Consider the following 18,894-nt stretch of genomic DNA (forward strand, 5'->3'; position numbering starts at 1 on the left):
TAATAATAAAAAAAGACCACAATCAAGTGATGACCAGATAATCTGAATATTCATTAAACCAGTTTCTATCCAATTAAATCTTAAAAGTTGAAACTTGAAGTCTGCCCAAAGTCATCTACAATTACATTCCATAGAAGCAAAGCCAAGTGATGTACTTCTGAGAAATCGGGTGGAACAGACTTTTATATATAGAGTCAAATAATATGGAAATCTCAAATAAAAGTTTTATTTTAATCAAAAAGGGTAGGAAAGGAAAATCATATGAGATTACAAATATAAAAACATGATGATGATGGGCTTAGAAATGAGAAAGAGGTAAAGGTGGCAAGATATAATGTAACTAAGAAGATAATGACTTACTAAGAAATGACTACGTTAGTAATTAAATCAGAATGAACTGAGCATTAAGGCAGAAATGGAAGTAAAAATTTAGAACATCAAAGATAGTAAGTTCAAAGAAAGAGAGCCTACACATGAAAGAGAAAGAAATTAAATAAATAAATATCAGGATTTTTATCAATAACACTGGTTGAGTTGAAAAATGAAAGATGAGAAATGAAATATGAGTTGAGGTGAAACTACTGGGTTGGTACAGTTGGGTGCATGGAGGGAGGGGGTGAAAGAAACAGGAAGGATATGGCAGGGACCAGAAAAGATAGGATGATGATGGACAAGGTCCAGTGGTGACTGATTTTATAAAGCATAAAGCATAGAAATCATTGTATGAAGAATAGTATAAATATACCAGAGCTTCTCTATCCACTCCTTTGTTGATGGGCACTTGGGTTTCCGAATCTTTGTTATTGAGAACAAAGGTGCAATAAACATGGGTGTGCATATATCTGCTTGGGTGGTAGTTCTTTAGGGTATATTCCCAGTAGTGGAATTGCTGGGTCAAATGGTATTTCTATTTTCAACTTTTTGAGAAAGCTCCATACTGCCTTCCATAACGGTTGTACTATTTTACATTCCCAACTACAGTGAATAAGGGTTTCAGTTTTTCCACAACCTCACCAGCATTTGCTGTTCTGTTAAATTTTGCTATTCTAACTGGGATATTCACACAATGGAATACTACGTTGCATTCAAAACAAGAAACTCAAGAAAAAAATTATACAAAATTGATGACCATGGAGGACATTATGCTGAGTGAAATATCTCAGTCACAAAAGGACAAATAGTGCATAGTGCCACTGTTGTAAAGCAGGACTGACATTGGGGTTGGAGGGAAACTAAGAGGGGATAAATAATGTATACTGCATTGAAATAAATGAGGAGAACTGGTTAAGAGGACTATATGATTAGGTATATTGTCAGGACTGACAAGAGTCCAGAATGAAAGCTACATAGTGGAGTGGACTGAAGGCAAGGGAGATTGTATAACAATGAAAGGGGGTTTTTTGGTGGTTGTTGTTTGTTTTAACTTTTCAAAGAGAAAAGAAAACTAGGGGTAGGGGTGGGCAGGGACGAAAGTGCAACAATGAATGAAAACCCAAAGTGTCTGTAAACTTTCATTAAAATAAAAAAAAATAAATAAAAAGAATAGTGTGAAACACAATGTATATGAACGTTGTGAGAAAACAAATATAAGTTTTAAAAAAGGTTTGGAAGAGAATTTATATCTTTACAATATGTCTTTTTTTAAAATGTGATACTTCATTTATTTAAACTTTTTTTAATTGCTGGTAATAGTATTTTGTAATGTCTTCATTAATTGGAATTCTTTTATGTGAGTAGAAATGCTTCTATTCTTTTTTCTCTCTCTTTTATAAAATATAAATGCAATTCAAATTAGTTTTATACTGACTTTGTATACTTAGTTCTAAATTGAACTTAGGTTGCATGGGGGAGGGAAGAACATGAAATCAAGTCATAGTTTTATTTGCTATGGAAATAAACAGGTTTATGTGTGGAAAAAAGAAAATCATAAAAGATTAAAGTTCAATACTAAAACAAGAAAGCATTGATTAAAAGATACATTGGTGATCATAAGAATTTTTTTTCTGACATTTTAGGAGAAGGAAGGAAGAATTGAAGAAAAAACAAATAAAACATCCCTGCCAAGATTAACCAAGTAATTTGTTGCTCAGATTTTCAGAACTAAATTCAAGAAATGGATTTACTATTTTCTTTCTTATACTTAGCATGCCAAAAAGTCAATGTAGGTCAAACTAATCAGAATTCATCACATATACTTTTTTGTAGATCTCACCTACAATAAACTATCAATTAGCACTTTACAAACAAGCTTAAAACACATTGCTTCTGATAAACTTTCTCTAGTCAGTCATTCAACATGTGAATTTAAGTTCATCATTCTCTCTCTCTCCCCCCACCTCTTCCACTTCCCCTCCCCCTCTTTCCCTCTTTTCTTCCTTCACTCCCTCCCTCCTTGCCCACAAAAGCCACTTTTATTTCTTTTATTTCTCTGCCATCTCTCTTGGATTACTTTTTGGCTCCAGCAACATACAGCCAAAATTAAAATAAATAAATAAATCAGTAACAAATTTAAAAAGAACACATATATGTCCCATTTTAAGAAACTTGATTCTCTATCACAAACTTCTGAAATAGTTAAAGTTACTTCTTCTGTGCCTTTACAAGTAACAAAACCCTCAGGCAATTCACATTTTCTCCAAGGTGACTATAAATAAAAGGCAGGAATTTCAGCTTTTATTTCTTTGCATATATCCAGGGCAAACAACGCAAGGCTTCAAGTTAAAAAATAAAAAAATAAAAATAAAAATAAATTCTTTAAGATCTTACAGAGGAAAGAAAAAATTTGATAAAGAAAATAATGTGAAGCCAGTTCTAAATAGAAAAAATACAACACAGTCTACCTCATATGTCCCTCTAGGCGAATAGACTGCTTTGAAAATGTACACATTTATTTTGTGTTTCTTATCAACATTCTAGGGAGCTTCAAAATAATAAAAGAAGAATGAATCAATTAATAAGCTTTTATTCACATGTACAGAGAAAGATCATTTTCTATTATGTTATTTAGGTTCATTAAGATTCATATTATATCTTGAAAACAGACAGAATTATAATCTCTGTAGTAAGGGGAAGTCCATCTAATTCTAAATATGCATTCTTCCAAAAATTAGATGTTTCAAGGTCTTAAGGGTTGATTAAGTTGAACCAGGTAACAAATAATGAAACTAAAGGATATTCTGTACGTCAGAGACAAGAAAATCTTCATCACACATAATAATATTTAAAGATATCTTCAGAAAGAAATAATGCTTTTAGAACAAATCTTTAATCAGTACATAAGATGATAATGTATTGGCCATATCCAAAGGCCCCTGGAACTTAAAACATTCTTCAAATCAACAGACTTACTTTTGATTCCTGCAATTAAATAAGGCTACTTTTAGGTTTGAATTAAATATAACAAACTATAATGCAAAATACATTTGTTTTATAAATATATTAAAAATCAGAAAAAACAGTTACTTAGGGATCTAGCATTGATGTACAAGTAAAAGCAGAAGTAGATAGCTTTCAAAAACCAAAGTTTTATTCCCTTATACTTTAGTAGGCTAGAAGTTCAAATTTATGGCGAAAGAATCAGGAGAAAAATCTTTCTTTCTTTTGATTCTGGAGGAAACGTCTTGTTTCCTTTTAACATCTGTAGGACAGCATCTCTAAGGGCATCATATTCCTTAGCATTAATCTTATCCTGAACCTAGAGACTTAGAAGCACAGAGACTCTCAATCCAAAGGATGTGCTTTACACCCAGTCTTGTTTCTTGGTGGTAGGATCTTCCATCTTTGTTTGACTTTCTCTGTCTCCCTTTTTTTTCCATATAAGATAAAAAATTATGCTGGTTGCATGCCAGCAAATTTCTTTTACATCACATAACCTGAGTAGAGGTGCTGCATTCTGTCCTAATCTCTTTCTATGAAATTGATTAAAAAAATGGGGTCACATTGTGTGTGTTGGGGGGGGTCAGTAAGGCAGGTGTGGTGAGTGGTAGTAGAGTGATTAAAGCTGAATATTAGGGAGAAGCAATTCAATCCATGATAAATGGACATATAAACAGTTAAGATATTCTACTAGCTTCTCCAACTTGTTCAATTAAAAAGATCAAGTGTGTTAAAAAAAAAAGCTATTATTTTAACAGTAGGTAAAAACTCTATATTGTTAATGGTTATAAAATAATTCATAAGAGAGACATCCTCAAGTGAGTTACAAAGGTCAGTCCCTTGCGGACTGAAATAAATGTTCAAGTTCAATTTTTAAAAAGATTTTTAATTACCAAAATAGACTACCTAGGGACAACTTCATATTGAAAGGTCAAAAACATCACGTTTGTTTATTTTTTAGAGATAATTTAGACTTACCTCCAAAAAAAATAAGATGATTATTTCCTATAAATAAAAAACTAATTAAAACATTATATTGAGTTTATAATAGTATCTACAGGTTTTCTCAACATTTAAAACATCTTAAAGACTTCAAATAATATTTGGGAACTAATGTCTAGATAATTATCTTCATTAAAATTTATAAAGATTAATAATTTTTTTAAAGTGCACATTTTACCTGATTTTTTAATAATGTTTATATATTATTAAACATTGAAAGCATGAGTGGCATCCACTTCCTACATAACATGCCTCCAGAAACTGTATGATCTTTGATTAATGTCGATAGTTGTAGAGGGGGTTTAGGCCTTTTATTCATAGGGTCTCTATGAGTTCCACTTGACTCGAAGGCAATCAACAACAAATGCATTATTAAACAACGCTTTTAAAAGCCAACTAAAATCACAAAATAAATGTATTAATCAGACTATTTCACTATATCCCAGAAAAATACAGTATAAAAAACAAAAACAAAACAAAAAAACCCCACACCATTAAAGAGAACTATAGGTAGGGAGCTCTGATGGCACAGTTCATAAGAAGGTGCACTGCTAACACAAAGGCCACACATCTCTGGCAGTTCAAATCCACCAGTGGCCTCCATGAAAGATTTATGGACTTTTTCCTTCTGACATACAGTATTGGAAACTGTAAGAAAGTAAAATTGTAAGTCAATTCCAACTTCACAGTAAAATAAACAGCGTAATATACTACAGACAAAAAAAAAAATCCCCAAAAATGATGACATGACACTATGTAAATTATTAAACAATATCCTTAATATCACACACAAGAAAAATCACAAAGTCTTGTTGAATTCAAGAACTACTGGAACAGTACATTGACAGAGAACAAACAGAAATTCAAGTGACTTAAGAAAAGGCTATGGCACTAAAGACATTCTTGCTAATGTGAGATGGATCTTGTCAGAGGAATGTCTATCTGTGTTTCATTTCTAAGCAAAAGCATTTGACTGTGGATCACAACGAATTGTGCTAACCTTAAGAAGAATGGGAGTCCCATAATGCTTGATTGTGCTCATGCAAAACCTATACTTGGACTAGGAGGATGTCGTCATCAGAACAAAACAAGAAAACACTGCATGGTTCAAAATAAGGAAAGGAGTGTGTCAGGGACCCGTCTTGTCTACATATCTTTTTAATCTGTATGCAAAATAGATCATTCAGGAGGATGGGCTTTGAGGAGGAGTGTGACATCAGGATTGGAGGAAGACTCATCAACAGTCTACGTTATGCAGATGATACAACTTTGCTTGCTGAAACTGAGGAAGACATGAAGCACTTGCTGCAGAAGGTCAAGGACTGCAGCCTTCAATATGGACTGAAGCTCAACATCAAGAAAACAAAGATGCTCACCAATGGGACATTGGTAGCATCATGATAGATGGAGAAGAGATTGACGTTGTTAAAAATTTCAGCTTGGTCAGCTCCACAATCAAGTCCCTTGGCACCAGTTAGTCAGGAAATCAAAAGACAAATTATATTGGGGAAGACTGCTGTCAGGGACCTCTCCAGAGTGCTAAAGAGTAACAATGTCAGTCTAGAGACTAAGGTGTACCTGATTCAGGCCATGGTCTGTGCAATTACTTGCATGTATGTATGTATATGTATATATTCATCAGAGAGTTGGACAATGACTAAGGATTACAGAAAAACAATTTATGCCTTTGAGTTGTGGTGCTGGAGAAGAGTACTGAACATATCATGTGCCAACAGCAAAACAAATAGGTCTGTCTTGGAGATGGTGAAACCAGGGCACTCCTTGGAGGCAAGGATTTTGAAACTCTGTATCACATACTTTGGGCACATTGCCAAGAGGGACCAGTCCTTGGAGAAGGACATCAAGCCTGGAAGGGTGAAGGAGAGAAAGACCAAAGAGGAGATAGATTGACACAGTAACTGGGGCAATAGGAATAGTTGTGTCAGAGTGAGTGAGACTGGCTAGGAGAGGCCAGGGTTCAGAACTAGGTAGACGATGGTGCCTACCAACAGCAACAACAATATTTTATTACTGTTGTTAAGTGCTGCCAAGTCAACTATGACTCATAGTGACCCTATGAACAAAGTATCTGAATCCTGTTCTGCCTGAACCATCCTAACACTTCCTGGCACACAAGAGTCCACTGCAGCAGTCACTGTGTCAGTACACCTGGTTGAGGGTCTTCCTCTCCTTCACCAACCCTCTGCCCTTCACAGCATCATGTCCTTCTCCAAGAAATAGCCCCTCCTAGCAACATTCTCAAAATATGTGAGGTGAAGTCTCATCATTTCTGCCTCCAAAGAATATTCTGGCTGCACCATCTACAAGACATTCGTTCTCTTGGCTGTCCTTAGGATGCTCCTCTCCAACACCACAGCTCAAAGGTGTCAATTCTTTTTCTGTCATACTTAGTCATTGCCCATCTCTCAGATGCATAGCAAGTGACTGGAAAGACCATGGCCTAAACCAGACGCACCTTAATCTTTAAACTGACATAGTGATAAAGCCCAGATATGAAGTCAGTTGAAATGAGAAATAAACAATAACAAATATAGTTTAATAACTGGAACATGGAATGTACTGGCTTGAATGCAGAAAAGAACAACAATAGTACACAGCATATTATAGAAAGTATATGAGCTTTGGTGTTAGATAAGTTAATTACATATTTCTCATAATGTATACTGTATATCAGATTATCCATGGATCCCTGGTAATGAAATCACTGAACATGCTGAGATGCTAACTTAACAAATGGCATTTCAAATTTGCCAGTTGCTCCAGAGGAAAAGATGTGAAGACTGCTCACATAAAGATTACAGTCTTGGAAATCTTAAGAGGTTGTCCATCTTTCTCCTGTGGGGCAGCAGGTAGATTTGAACCATGTGACTTTGGATTATCAGCACAACTCCTTACAACTTGACCACCAGAGCTCCCTTATAAATGGAGCAGTTAATGGATTAGAGTCAATATATGGCTTTTACACATGAATAAAGACAATTGAATAGTGCTGTTGTTATTTGCCATTGGTTCAGAATCAACTCATAGCTAACCCTTCAGTTTTTCAGAAGCTATATATTACATAGGAGAAAATTGTCCAACTGTCTCTCATGGAACAACTGGTAGAGTCAAATCTCGTGTCTTAGGGTTGACAGTTCCACTACTTACCACTAGGAAAGCAGCTTGTGTTACTGTTGAGGTTGTGATATCTATTATCAGCAAGGTGATTATAATTCATTGCTACCCTGTAACACAGAGTAAAACTGGCCCTAGAATTTCTCAGGCTGTTATAGGGAAAAAGATGGGAAATATCCTCCTCTGTGATTTACAGCCTCTGCAAACCCCCTGGAGGTTGAGCTATGAGTTAGTTGGTACCAGTTCAACAGCAAATAATAAATATGACACTATTCCATTATTTTCTCCAAGTGTAATAACAATATATTGCAATTAATTCATTAATTAGACTGATAAAGTAGGTAAACCGGCATCGTTTAGAAAATTTTATAATTGATGGAGCCAAAAAATAATTCTATAATATTTTAAAAAAATACTAAAGCTAATTTTTTAAAAAGTAAGGAAGAAAGAAGTTAGTACAATGATTTTCATTTTTTTCAATTTTATATTGGTTCATGTACAAAAGTCATGTTCTTTTCATTTGTACATACTGTGTTTCATGCATTTCTCCACTCACGCTGTTTCACATTATCATTCTGATACATTTTAATATAAAATTAATAACCATTCATCCATACCCATCATTACCCCACCTTTCAGGTCCTGACTTAAATCTTTCCTAATTCCTTCACCTACTTGTTCTGCCCAAACTCTGTGGCATTGAGATTCCCCTTCCTTCTCCCCCAGTTCCCCTTCCCCTTTTCTCTCTTTGGACTTTGGTACACATCTTATTAGTAATACTTCTATTTTTACAATAATGGTCTCATGTACTATTGTCTTTAAGAGGCTGAGTTAGTACACTCAGTATAATGTTCTCCAGCTTCTCTCATGTTATATACTAATTTTTTCAAAATCATTGCTCCTGAGTGTTGCATTGTATCCCATCATGAGAATGTACCAAATTTTCTCAATCCATTTGTTTGTTGATGGATATTTTGGTTGTTTCCTTTTTTTAATTTTTTTTTTTTTTACTGTGGTGGATAATGCTGCTATGAACATTGTTGAACAAATCTACATTTGTGTCTCAGTTGCATTTTCCTCAAGGTATATTCCTAGCAGTGCAATAGCTGGGTTCAACTTTTTTTCTATGTTCAGCTTCAATCTCACCTACAATGTATGAGAGTTTCCATCTCTCCATAGCCTTTCCAACATTTCTTGCTTGTTGTCCTATAAAATTTTGCCACTGTTGTAGGTGTTAGATGGTACATCATTGTGGTTTTGCTTTACCTATCTCTTGTTGCCAGTGATTTTGAGAATCTCTTCATGTGTCCATTAGTCATCTCAATAGTTTCATCTTTCTGTGTCTTTTTCCCATCTTGTAATTGGGTTTTCAGTCTGTCCCTTGGAGAGGTCCTATAGAATTCTGTAAATTTTTGCCATGACCTATGTCTGAGATGACATTGCCAAGTTTGTTCCCAGTGAGCTAGCTTTCTTACCTTACACTCTATAGGAAAATTTCGTTATGTACACAGGGATTGACTTTTTTTGAAATAGCCATTCAGTCATTGACATTATCCTCTCTTAGTTGTGTATTTCTGACTATTTGCCACTCTCGTTATACCAGAGGCTAAGCCTTCTGGAATAGGTGGGATTACCATCCTTATCAAGATTAGCCACAGTTTGATGTGATCCACACAGTCAAATATCTTTGCATAGTCAATGAAACACAGATAGACATTCCTCTGGTACTCTCTGCTTTCAGCTAAGAATAATTTAGCATTGGCTATAATTGGCAGCATCAGGATGGATGGTGAAGAGATTGACACTGTTCACAGTTTTAGTTTGCTTGGCTCCACAGTCAACATTCTTGGCACCAGTAGCCAGGAAATTAAAAGGTGTATAACCATGGGAAAGTCTGCTGTTAGGGACCTCTCCAAATTACTGAAGAGCAATGGTGTCTCTCTGGAGACTAAGGTGTATCTGATACAGGCCATGGTCTTGGCTATCACTTGTTATGTATCAGAGAGCTGGACAATGACCAAGGAGGATAGAGGGAGAATTGATGCTTTGAGCTGTGGTGCTAGGGAAGAGTATTGAGTTCCTAGCATGGACTGCTAGGAAAACAAAAAGATTCATCCTGGAAAGGGTTAAACTGGGTGGTTCCTTGGAGGCAAGGATTGTGATGCTCTGTCTAACATACTTTGGACATGTTGTGAGGAGAGACCGGTCCTTGGAGAGAGACATCATGCTTGGTAGGGTGGAGGGGAAGGCCCTCTATAAGGTGAATTGATTCAGTGACTGGAGTAATCGGGATGGGAGTGTCAGAGGCAGTGCGATTGGCACAGGATAGAGCAGGGTTTAGGTCTGTTGTACATATGGTCGTTATGAGTCGCAAGCGACTTGATGGCACATAACAACAACAGCATAATGTCCCTTGTGCCATAGCCTCTTCTAAACCCAGATTTTACATCTGGCAGTTCTCTGCTGAAGTAATAATCCAGTTGGTTTTGGATAGCTAGCTATAAATTGAGATACTTGGTAGTAAACTTTTATGAAAAAAACTACAAAACACTACTGGGGAAAACAATAAGAAACTTAAATAAATGGAGAAAAATTATTCCTTGTTCATGGATAGGAAGACTCAATATAGTGAAAATAAAAATCCAACCAAAAGACATTTATCTGTTTAATGTAATCCAAATACAAATACCAAAGTCACTTTTTATATAGATAGAACATGCAATTGGAAAGTTCATTTGGAAAGGAAAAGAGACCTCGCACAAATAAGGCACTTCTAAAAATCAAGACTAAAGTGGGAGGCATAGCACTCCCAGATCTTAAAACTTACTACACTCCTCCCCACCAGTCCACTTCACTATGATTGGGGGTAGGGATTGAATAACAATGAAAGTTTGTGTTTTTTTCCCTTCTACTTTTCAAAAAGAAAGTGAATTGATGGGTGGGGGTGGGTAGGGAGAAAAGTGTAAGAGGAATGAATTGAAATCCAAAGTCTCTGTAAGCTTTCATTAAAATGAATTAAAATTTAAAAAAAAACAACCAAAACAACTTACTACGTTCTTGAAATAACCAAAATAGTATGGTACTGGTATAATGACAAAGATATAGACCAATGGAATCAGTACTTGTTGTTTGGGGGTGGGGGTTTTTTTGGTTTGGTTGTTTTTGTTGTTGTTTTGTTTTGTTTTTAACATATGTACTGTTGAATCAGATCTGATTTACAGAGGTTTGTCCCTCCCTCTCCAGTGGAGCATCTGGTGAATTTGAACTGCACACCTTTGGAACTGTAGTGCAGCTTCTTGCCACTAGTCCACCAGAGCTCAGGAATCAGTACAATTTTATAACAATTGCCTTGCCATTCAGCTCCCATACAATTAGTCCTCATAAATACTGGAAAAAAATAAAGCAAGGTAATTTTTTCCTTTAAAGGCTGAGCTGTAAAGCAACTTTAATATAAATAATTCATATAAATATTTCTTGACTACTCTGTGCCAAGTACCAGTATAAGAATGAGGAATACACAGAAGCAACAAACAAAAGAGTATAAATCCAAATCTCATGGAGCTTAAATAGACATGAAAAGAGATTACTTATATTAATGTAAAATCCTTCCTATTGTATAATATAGCTACTCTTTATCTTTTATTCACTACAGATTAAAAAGAATCTTGGCTGCCATCCCAAGGTAAAATGTCTATTTTTTCAGGAAATATACTCTCTTGGTAACTCTATATTGTGTGGCAATATTCCAGTAAGTTCTATATACATTTATAATCTTATAAAAAATAAAACAAAACTATGCATTTGCTGGTAAATATAAGGTAAGAAACTCTAAATTAATATTGTTAAATAACAAAGGCTCCCAAAGTATTAGTTCAATCACAGAATCCATCATGCAATCCATGCAATGTTACTTTATATCCAAGAAAGGAAAAGAGGCAAATTATTTTAACTAAAAAATCAAGTAAATATTAAAGGACTGAAATAACCATTTACATAAATAAACTCTTTAACATTTTACTCTAGATTTTGAGACTCATCCCTCAATCACTCTATCAGAATTCTGCAGAGGCAGGCTATGTCTGCCCTGCAGACTCAGAAAACAGAACCACTGGCAAAACAGAGGGCATGGAGGATGCTCCTTCTGCCTCTAACAGACAAGCTTCCAGGTTAACACAGGTGGCCTTTCCCACAAGAGAACAAGAGGTCAGAAAGTAACACATCCTGGAAATCCTTCTCTCCAAAATGCAAAATTCTCCAACACAATATTACCTCCACATATATGTATCTCTTTCCACAATTTATTTCACCAAAATTTTATTTTCAGGCAAAAATTCTCAATCTTGTGAATTGAAGAGATAGTTGGGATTTTTGCTTCTTGATTTTCTTTTTTTTGCTTTTTAACTAGATTTTATGTTTCATAAGCTAAACTCTTACAATTTCTTACTCATTATATATATATGGTTTCTAAAGCTCTGATAATAATATCTTGTGAGGTGAACTGCTGTAATCAAACACATTCACATACCAATTTGTTCCTCCACTTTCCAAGTTCTATCTATGCAAATTTAGACTGTTTCTCTTGTAATTTTAAAGCTTTGACTGTACATTCGAATATTAAAAACTAACATTGCAAACATTACTAAAATAAAAATAAGTTCAAATAAAAATAGATTGGACTGATATACCTTTAATTTGGATCCATGAGGCACCACTGGTGATTTATCCTGCTTTGGTGGAATGTAAAGCTCCCATTTTCCAAAATCCAATTTTTTATATGGGTTTGAAAATGGATTCCAGCCATCTAAAAAAATTAAAGAAGAGTAAACAATAGCATAGTAAGACTTAAAACTAATGCATGTCAGACATTCTCAGCTTTCTATGAGAAAGAGAGCTTACTTGAACACCCCACTCTCCACTGCACACAAACTGATTTAAGCTGGGGCCCCTGATTGTCATGCCACTCCAGAAACAAAGCCTCTCCTTAGAGGCTAGGATTTTGCAGCTACATCTCACATACTTCGGGCATGTGGCCGGGAAGAAGGAGTCTTTAAAGGAGGACATCAAGCTAAGAAGGGTGGAGTGAAAAAAACTGTATTATCAAGAGTCAATGGTAATAAAGGAAGATATTGAAGCTGCACTGAACACTTTGGCAAAAAAAAATAAAATAAGGCCCCCAAAATAAAAGGGATACCAACTGGCAAGCTTCAACTAACAGGTGCATCTGTGAAAATGCTCAGCCATCTATGCCAAGAAATTTTGAGGATGGCTATGTGGCTGACTGACTCAAAGAGATCTATGTTTGTTTCCTTCCTAAGAAAGATGGTCCAACAAAATGTGGAAATTACCAAACAAAATAAATTTCTGAAGATTATACAAAATGGCTAGTATACTACATAAAGAACTGCCTAAAATTCAGACTGAGTTTAGAAGAGGACATGACACCAGGGATATAATTGCTGATGTCAGATGGATCCTGGCTGAAAGCAAAGAATAGCAAAAGAATGACTCTTGGCATCATATTGACCATGTAAAAATATTTGACTGTTGTTGTTATGTGCCATCAAGTCACTTGCAACTCACAGTGACCCTAAACATTATTGCTCTGAATCCTACTCTAGCCTGAGCCCATCTCAATCTCACTGTCTCCAACACATGGACCCCTATTATCACAGTTACAGTGTCAATTAATCTCATCCTGGGTCTCCCTCTCTTTGTTGTCTCTCCACCCTTCCAAGCATGATGTCCTTCTCCAAGGACTGCTTCTTCCTAGAAACATGCCCAAAGTATGTCAGACAGAGTTTTAAAACTCTGTCTCCAAGGAGAAACTTGGCTTTCCCTCTCCAGGACAGACTTCCTTGATTTCTTGGCAGTCCATAATGTGTTCAGTACTTTTCTCCAGCACCACAATTCAAAGGCATCAATTCTTCTTCTGTCATCCTTGGTCATTGTCCAGCTTTCTGATATGTAGCAAGTAATTGAGAAGACCATGGTGTTTATCAGATGCATCTTAGTCTCTACACTGACATAATTGTATTTTTAGCATTTTGGAGAGGTTTCTAAAAGCCAATATTCCCAATGTAAACCATCTTTTGTTTTCCTTACAGCTGAAGCCAAGTGTGGTTACTGTGGAATTGAGTCAGCTGAAGTTTTAACAATCTCAATGTCTTCTCTATCTATCATGGTGCTGTCAATTGCCCCAGTGGTGAGAACCTTTGTTTTCTTGATACTGGGGTTCATTCTAAAGAGGGTGAAGCCAGGCTGCTCCTTTGAGGCAAGGGTTGTGAGGGTTTGTCTACATAATTTGCGCATATTGCAACAACACTGGTCTTTGCAGAGAGAGACATCATGCTTGGAAGGGTGGAGGGACAGAGAAAGAGGAAAACCATTGATAAGATGGATTTGATATGTAGCACATAATGAAGGTGTTGTCTTTGATCTTCCTCAGCAAGTACTTTAAGTCTTGAGTTTGTGAAACAAGATTGTGTCATCTACATAATGCAGATTCTTGATGAATCTTCCTCCAATCCTGATGTCACATTCTTCTTTATATAGTCAAAGTTCTCAAATGACTTCTTCTATAATCAGATTGCATAGGTAAGGAGAAATGATAAAATCCTGGCACACACCTGACCTAATTTTAAACCATGCAGTATTTACCCCATACAGTCAGGACAATTACTTCCTGGTCTATGCATAAATTTCACAGGAGCACTATTAAGTGTTCTGGAATTTCCATTCTTTCTCATGTTAACCATAATTTACTATGATCCACACAGTTAACTGACTTCACACAATCAATAAAACATTTTTCTATACTCTCTGCGTTCAGCCAAGATCCATCTTGATATCAGCAAGGATATCACTCAATTAAAGGCCTCTTGTGAATCCAGCTTGTATTTCTGGCAGCACTCTGTCAAAGTACTGCTCCAGTCCTTATTCTTTTTTTAATACTCCTCCCCAAAATAATGGCTGTGTATTATCTTCCTTTGTTCTTCGGCATCATCAAGTCAGAACCTATTCGTCTTACTCCTGTGGAGCAGCTGGTGGACGGGAACTGCATACTGTTAGGTTGAAAACACAATTTCCAAACTAAGCCATCTTAGTTCTTGATAAAAATTTGAGAATAAGTTTCCTGTTTCATAATTACCTTGTTAGAAATCTAATTTTTATTGGATTAGGATAATCAGAAATGTTTATAAATGCACTCATTTTAATAGGTATTTGGTTATGAACATGCTGAAATTCTTCGTTATATTTGATAATTCAAAAGAGTATATTTGTTCATAGACTCAGAACCAACAGATGAAACTTAAATCGAGATATATAAAAGAAACAATGTGTGATGTAGTATTTAATAAGAACTGCAAACATACATTGAACACAGGAGATCAAACATTAACTAAGGTCATTGCATCAGGCATGCAAACTCTATATTTACTTCATCACTCAAAACTCTTCTTTTTCTAACATAATAGTCCCCAAATAAAATTTTTAAATGTCAGACTCTTTCAAATATTTCCAAACTGTTTAACTCACAGCAGCAGGTATTTCTCTATAAATATAGAACAAACAGGTTCATCATGGAAAGGGTTAAACCAGGCTGCTTCATGGAGACAAGGATTCTAAAGCTTCATCTGACATTCTTTGGACATGTTGAAAGGAGGGATCAGTTCTTGGAGAGGGATGTCATGCTTGTGAGGGTGAAAGGACAGTGCTGGAGGGGGAGACCCTCAATAAGATGGATTGATTCAATGACTGGGGTAATGGGGGTTGGTGTGTCAGAAACAATAAAATCGGCACAGGATAAAGCAGGGTTTAGGGTTGTTGTACGTAGAATCACTATGAGTCACAGACAACTCAACAGCACATGACAACAACAATATGTGAGTGGTGTGTGTGTGTGTATGTGCGTGTGTGTCTGTGTGTTTGTGTGTGGTGTTGATGTTGTTGATTGCCTTCAAGTCGAGGATGACTCATAGCGACCCAGTGAACAAAAGGGTTGAAGCTCCTCTACAACTACTAACATTTAGCAAAGTTCATAGGGTTTACGGAGGCATGTTATTTAGGAAGTGGATGCCATTTCTGCACTTATTATATAGCAAAAGCTTGGTTTGAATAAATCATAGTACCTCTGTTTATTGGAATCCTACCTGGGAAAAAAATTGATGAAGCTTTTATATAGCTATATAGAGATATTTCAAATTAGATTAAATTTTAAAACTTGAATATAGAACCCTTTCTAACTAAAGAAACATATATAAGTTATATTCTCTAGTCCATGTAATCTGCCCTTTTCCAGCTGATTACCAGTAATAAACAGAAAAACCTGATATTGACAATGAATTTACTATGGACTCTGTCAATCTGTAATAAAAGAAATAAAATGTCCATCAAACAATCTATTTCCTCAAGGGAAAAATAAAAGCATTTGAGCTGAGGTTATCCTAATAACATAGGATTGGAGTATATTATTGTGGTAAGAAGAGTAATAAACATAATTTTTAATAGCAACAACAATAAAAAGTAAAGTAGGTGACAGTGATGGCAGTAGTAGTTATGGATGTTCCCTAGTATTTTACATGTAAAATCCAATTCCATTACCATAAAGTTCAATAGTGTGTATTTCTCTTGGCAAAAGAGGACATGGGCCAGGAGATGTCCTATGGAACCAACAATCCTGGCAATTTTCATGGTTTTGTGTTTTGTTCTCTTTTTTTGACTCATTCTATCTAGAACTCTCTAAAATGAGCCTTTTTAGTGACACCAACTAATTCTTCAGGTCACCAAAGACAACATCCAGATGGCTAACAAACACATGAAAAAGTGTCCAAAATCCTTAGCTCTAAGAGATACAAATCAAAACAACTATAAGATATCAGCTCACCCAGTAAGAATAGCAAAATTTAACAGAACAGCAAACAACAAACGCTGGTGAGGTTGTGGAAAAACTGGAACCCTTATTCCCTGCTGTGGGTGTAAAATGGTGCAACTTTGGAAGGCTATATGGTGCTTTCAAAAAAGGTTGCAAATAAAAATAGCATTTGAGCGAGCAATTCCACTTCTGGGACCTTACCCTAAAAAAACCATAACCGCTGCCCAGTCACGTATATGCACACCCATGTTTATTGTGATTTTGTTTGCAATAGCAAAGAGCTGGAAACAATTCAAGTGCCCATCAACAAATGAATGGATAGAGAAGCTCTGGTATATTCACACAATAGAATACTATGGAGCACTGAAAAAACAAGGAACTCGTGAAATATTATGCTAAGTGGATGAACCTAGAGGACATTATGCTGGGTGAAATATCTCAGTCACAATAGGACAAATATTGCATAATGTCACTATTGTAAAACAGGACTGACATTGGCATTGAGGGGAGACAGAGAAGAAGGGAAGGAATGATGTACACTGCATTGCAACAGATGAGAGAGAGAACTATTTTAAAGCGATATATAATTAGGTATTATTGTCATATCAGGAGTCCAGAATGAAGGCTGCACAGTGCAGTGGACTTGTGGGGAGGGATTACATAACAATGAAAGAGTTTTTCTTTTACTCAACAACGAGAAAATTGAATTGGGGTGAGGGGGTGGGCAGCGAGAAAAATGCAACACTGAATGAATGGAAACCCTAAGTCTCTGTAAACTTTCATTAAAATTAGTTTAAAAAAAGAGGTTATAAAGGTTGAAATCCTGGGTGATCCATTATTCTTTTGATTTAATTATTTATTTTAATTATTTCTATGTATTTTGTCTTTCCATCTTCTTCCCACGTGAGTGGCTGCTGGTTCCAATTACCAAACTTTTGTCCAGCACCCACTTACCACTATGCCACAGGTACAGACCAAAAAGTGAACTTGAGATGGATACAAGCAAACTCTGAGGTCTACAATTGCTACGAATCAACGTATGATGTAAAGCACTGTCATTGCTGACATTATGCTATTTCACCAGGTCCTCAGATCCTATGATACTGAGGCACTCAGAGTATCTGGCTAAAATTAAGTTTACACAGTTTGCCCCTTATTGGTTCTACTATAAACATGGTTATACAAATATACATGTAAAAATATGATCTCTCAAATCTATATATGATTATAGTCCCTTTCATCTGCTGATACCATTAACTTTAGGTGTTTGCCTATGTGCCCACTTGTAGATTCAGGTTAATTGTCCTTAATAATGCAGGGTTGTGAAAATACTTATCTCTTTGATGGATTTAATAGTAGAGATATGGATTGCAAGAAGCCCTGGAGGAGTTAAACAATTGTTAATCACTTATGTGCTAACTGAAAGATCAGAGATTCAAACCCACTAGCTTGTCAACATGAGTAAAAGAAAGAAATCTACTGCTAGTTAATTTTGACACACAGACCTCATTAAGACAAAATAGAATTGTTCAGAGAGTATCCAAGTCTCAAAATGTTTTCAGAGGTAGACTTAATTATCATTCTCCAATGGAGAGAAAGATTGTTCTAACTACCAAATTTTGGTTAGCAGGTAGACACCATGCCACTAGAGTCTAGCAGAAGAAAAGATCCAGTGAGGTGGTCCTATAAAAATATACCTTCTATACATCACAATAGAGAAATTATACTCTGTCCTATAGGATTTATCTGTGTGAGAATGGACTGTGGCACACAACATCTAACCATCTTAACTGTTCTGAAATCTTAAACATTAGGAAATTTTTAAAAGAGTTTGTATATGTTGCTATGTTTGAAATTTTTTCCCCCTCGCCTGTCTATAAAAAAGTCCAAAGTATGTGCTTGCAAGCCTGAGAAAATACTAGTCTAGTCTATAGCTGTTAAACTAGAGAAACAGCTACATAAATCTGTCAAACTGCAAGTCTCCCAGGACTCTCCTGCTGTGATAAGTCACTATTCCCAGTCAAGCAAGTGATATAGAATGTGATACAGGCTGATCCTCAGAGAATTCAACCTTAAATGTCAACAAGTGTTCTGTTAGTGTGCACAACATACCCTGTAGTGTGCACAGCACTGGCCTTGTAGAAGATAAGTACAAAAGAAAGAGTGAAAACAGGGGGGAAATTAATTAATTAATGAGAATCATCCTATTAAGCAATTTCCAATATCTTCATAGAGAAAGGAACTTAATGGTTTAGGATAAATTGTGTTTCCCAATAGCATGTTCATGTACTAAGCCCTAGAGTCTGTGAATGGACCTTACTCGGAAGTAGGGTTCTGCAGATGTAACCAAGTTATATCATAAGATATTGTGGTGTGCTCTTATACAAGGCTGTTTTCCTTATAAAAATAGGAATCTCTATACACATAGACAAAGGAAGAGTGTTACATGATAATGAAGGCAGAAAGTGAAGCTTTATGCTGAGGAAACAAAGAAATATCAAGAGTTACCA

General features: G+C 35.8%; 1 protein-coding gene across 1 annotated transcript in view; it reads right to left on the reverse strand.

Annotated features, from left to right (window-relative positions):
- GBE1 (glucan (1,4-alpha-), branching enzyme 1) overlaps positions 1–18,894 on the reverse strand; it is a 480,806-nt gene that overhangs the window by 337,846 nt on the left and 124,066 nt on the right. Inside the window, exon 3 of the mRNA XM_006884483.1 lies at positions 12,198–12,313. Coding sequence (XP_006884545.1) covers positions 12,198–12,313 — 116 coding nt within the window. The remainder of the gene's footprint in view (positions 1–12,197; positions 12,314–18,894) is intronic.

Source organism: Elephantulus edwardii, unplaced genomic scaffold (assembly GCF_000299155.1).
Source record: "Elephantulus edwardii isolate Elephantulus edwardi_28Jun2011 unplaced genomic scaffold, EleEdw1.0 scaffold00034, whole genome shotgun sequence".
NCBI classification, from domain to species: Eukaryota; Metazoa; Chordata; class Mammalia; order Macroscelidea; family Macroscelididae; genus Elephantulus; species Elephantulus edwardii.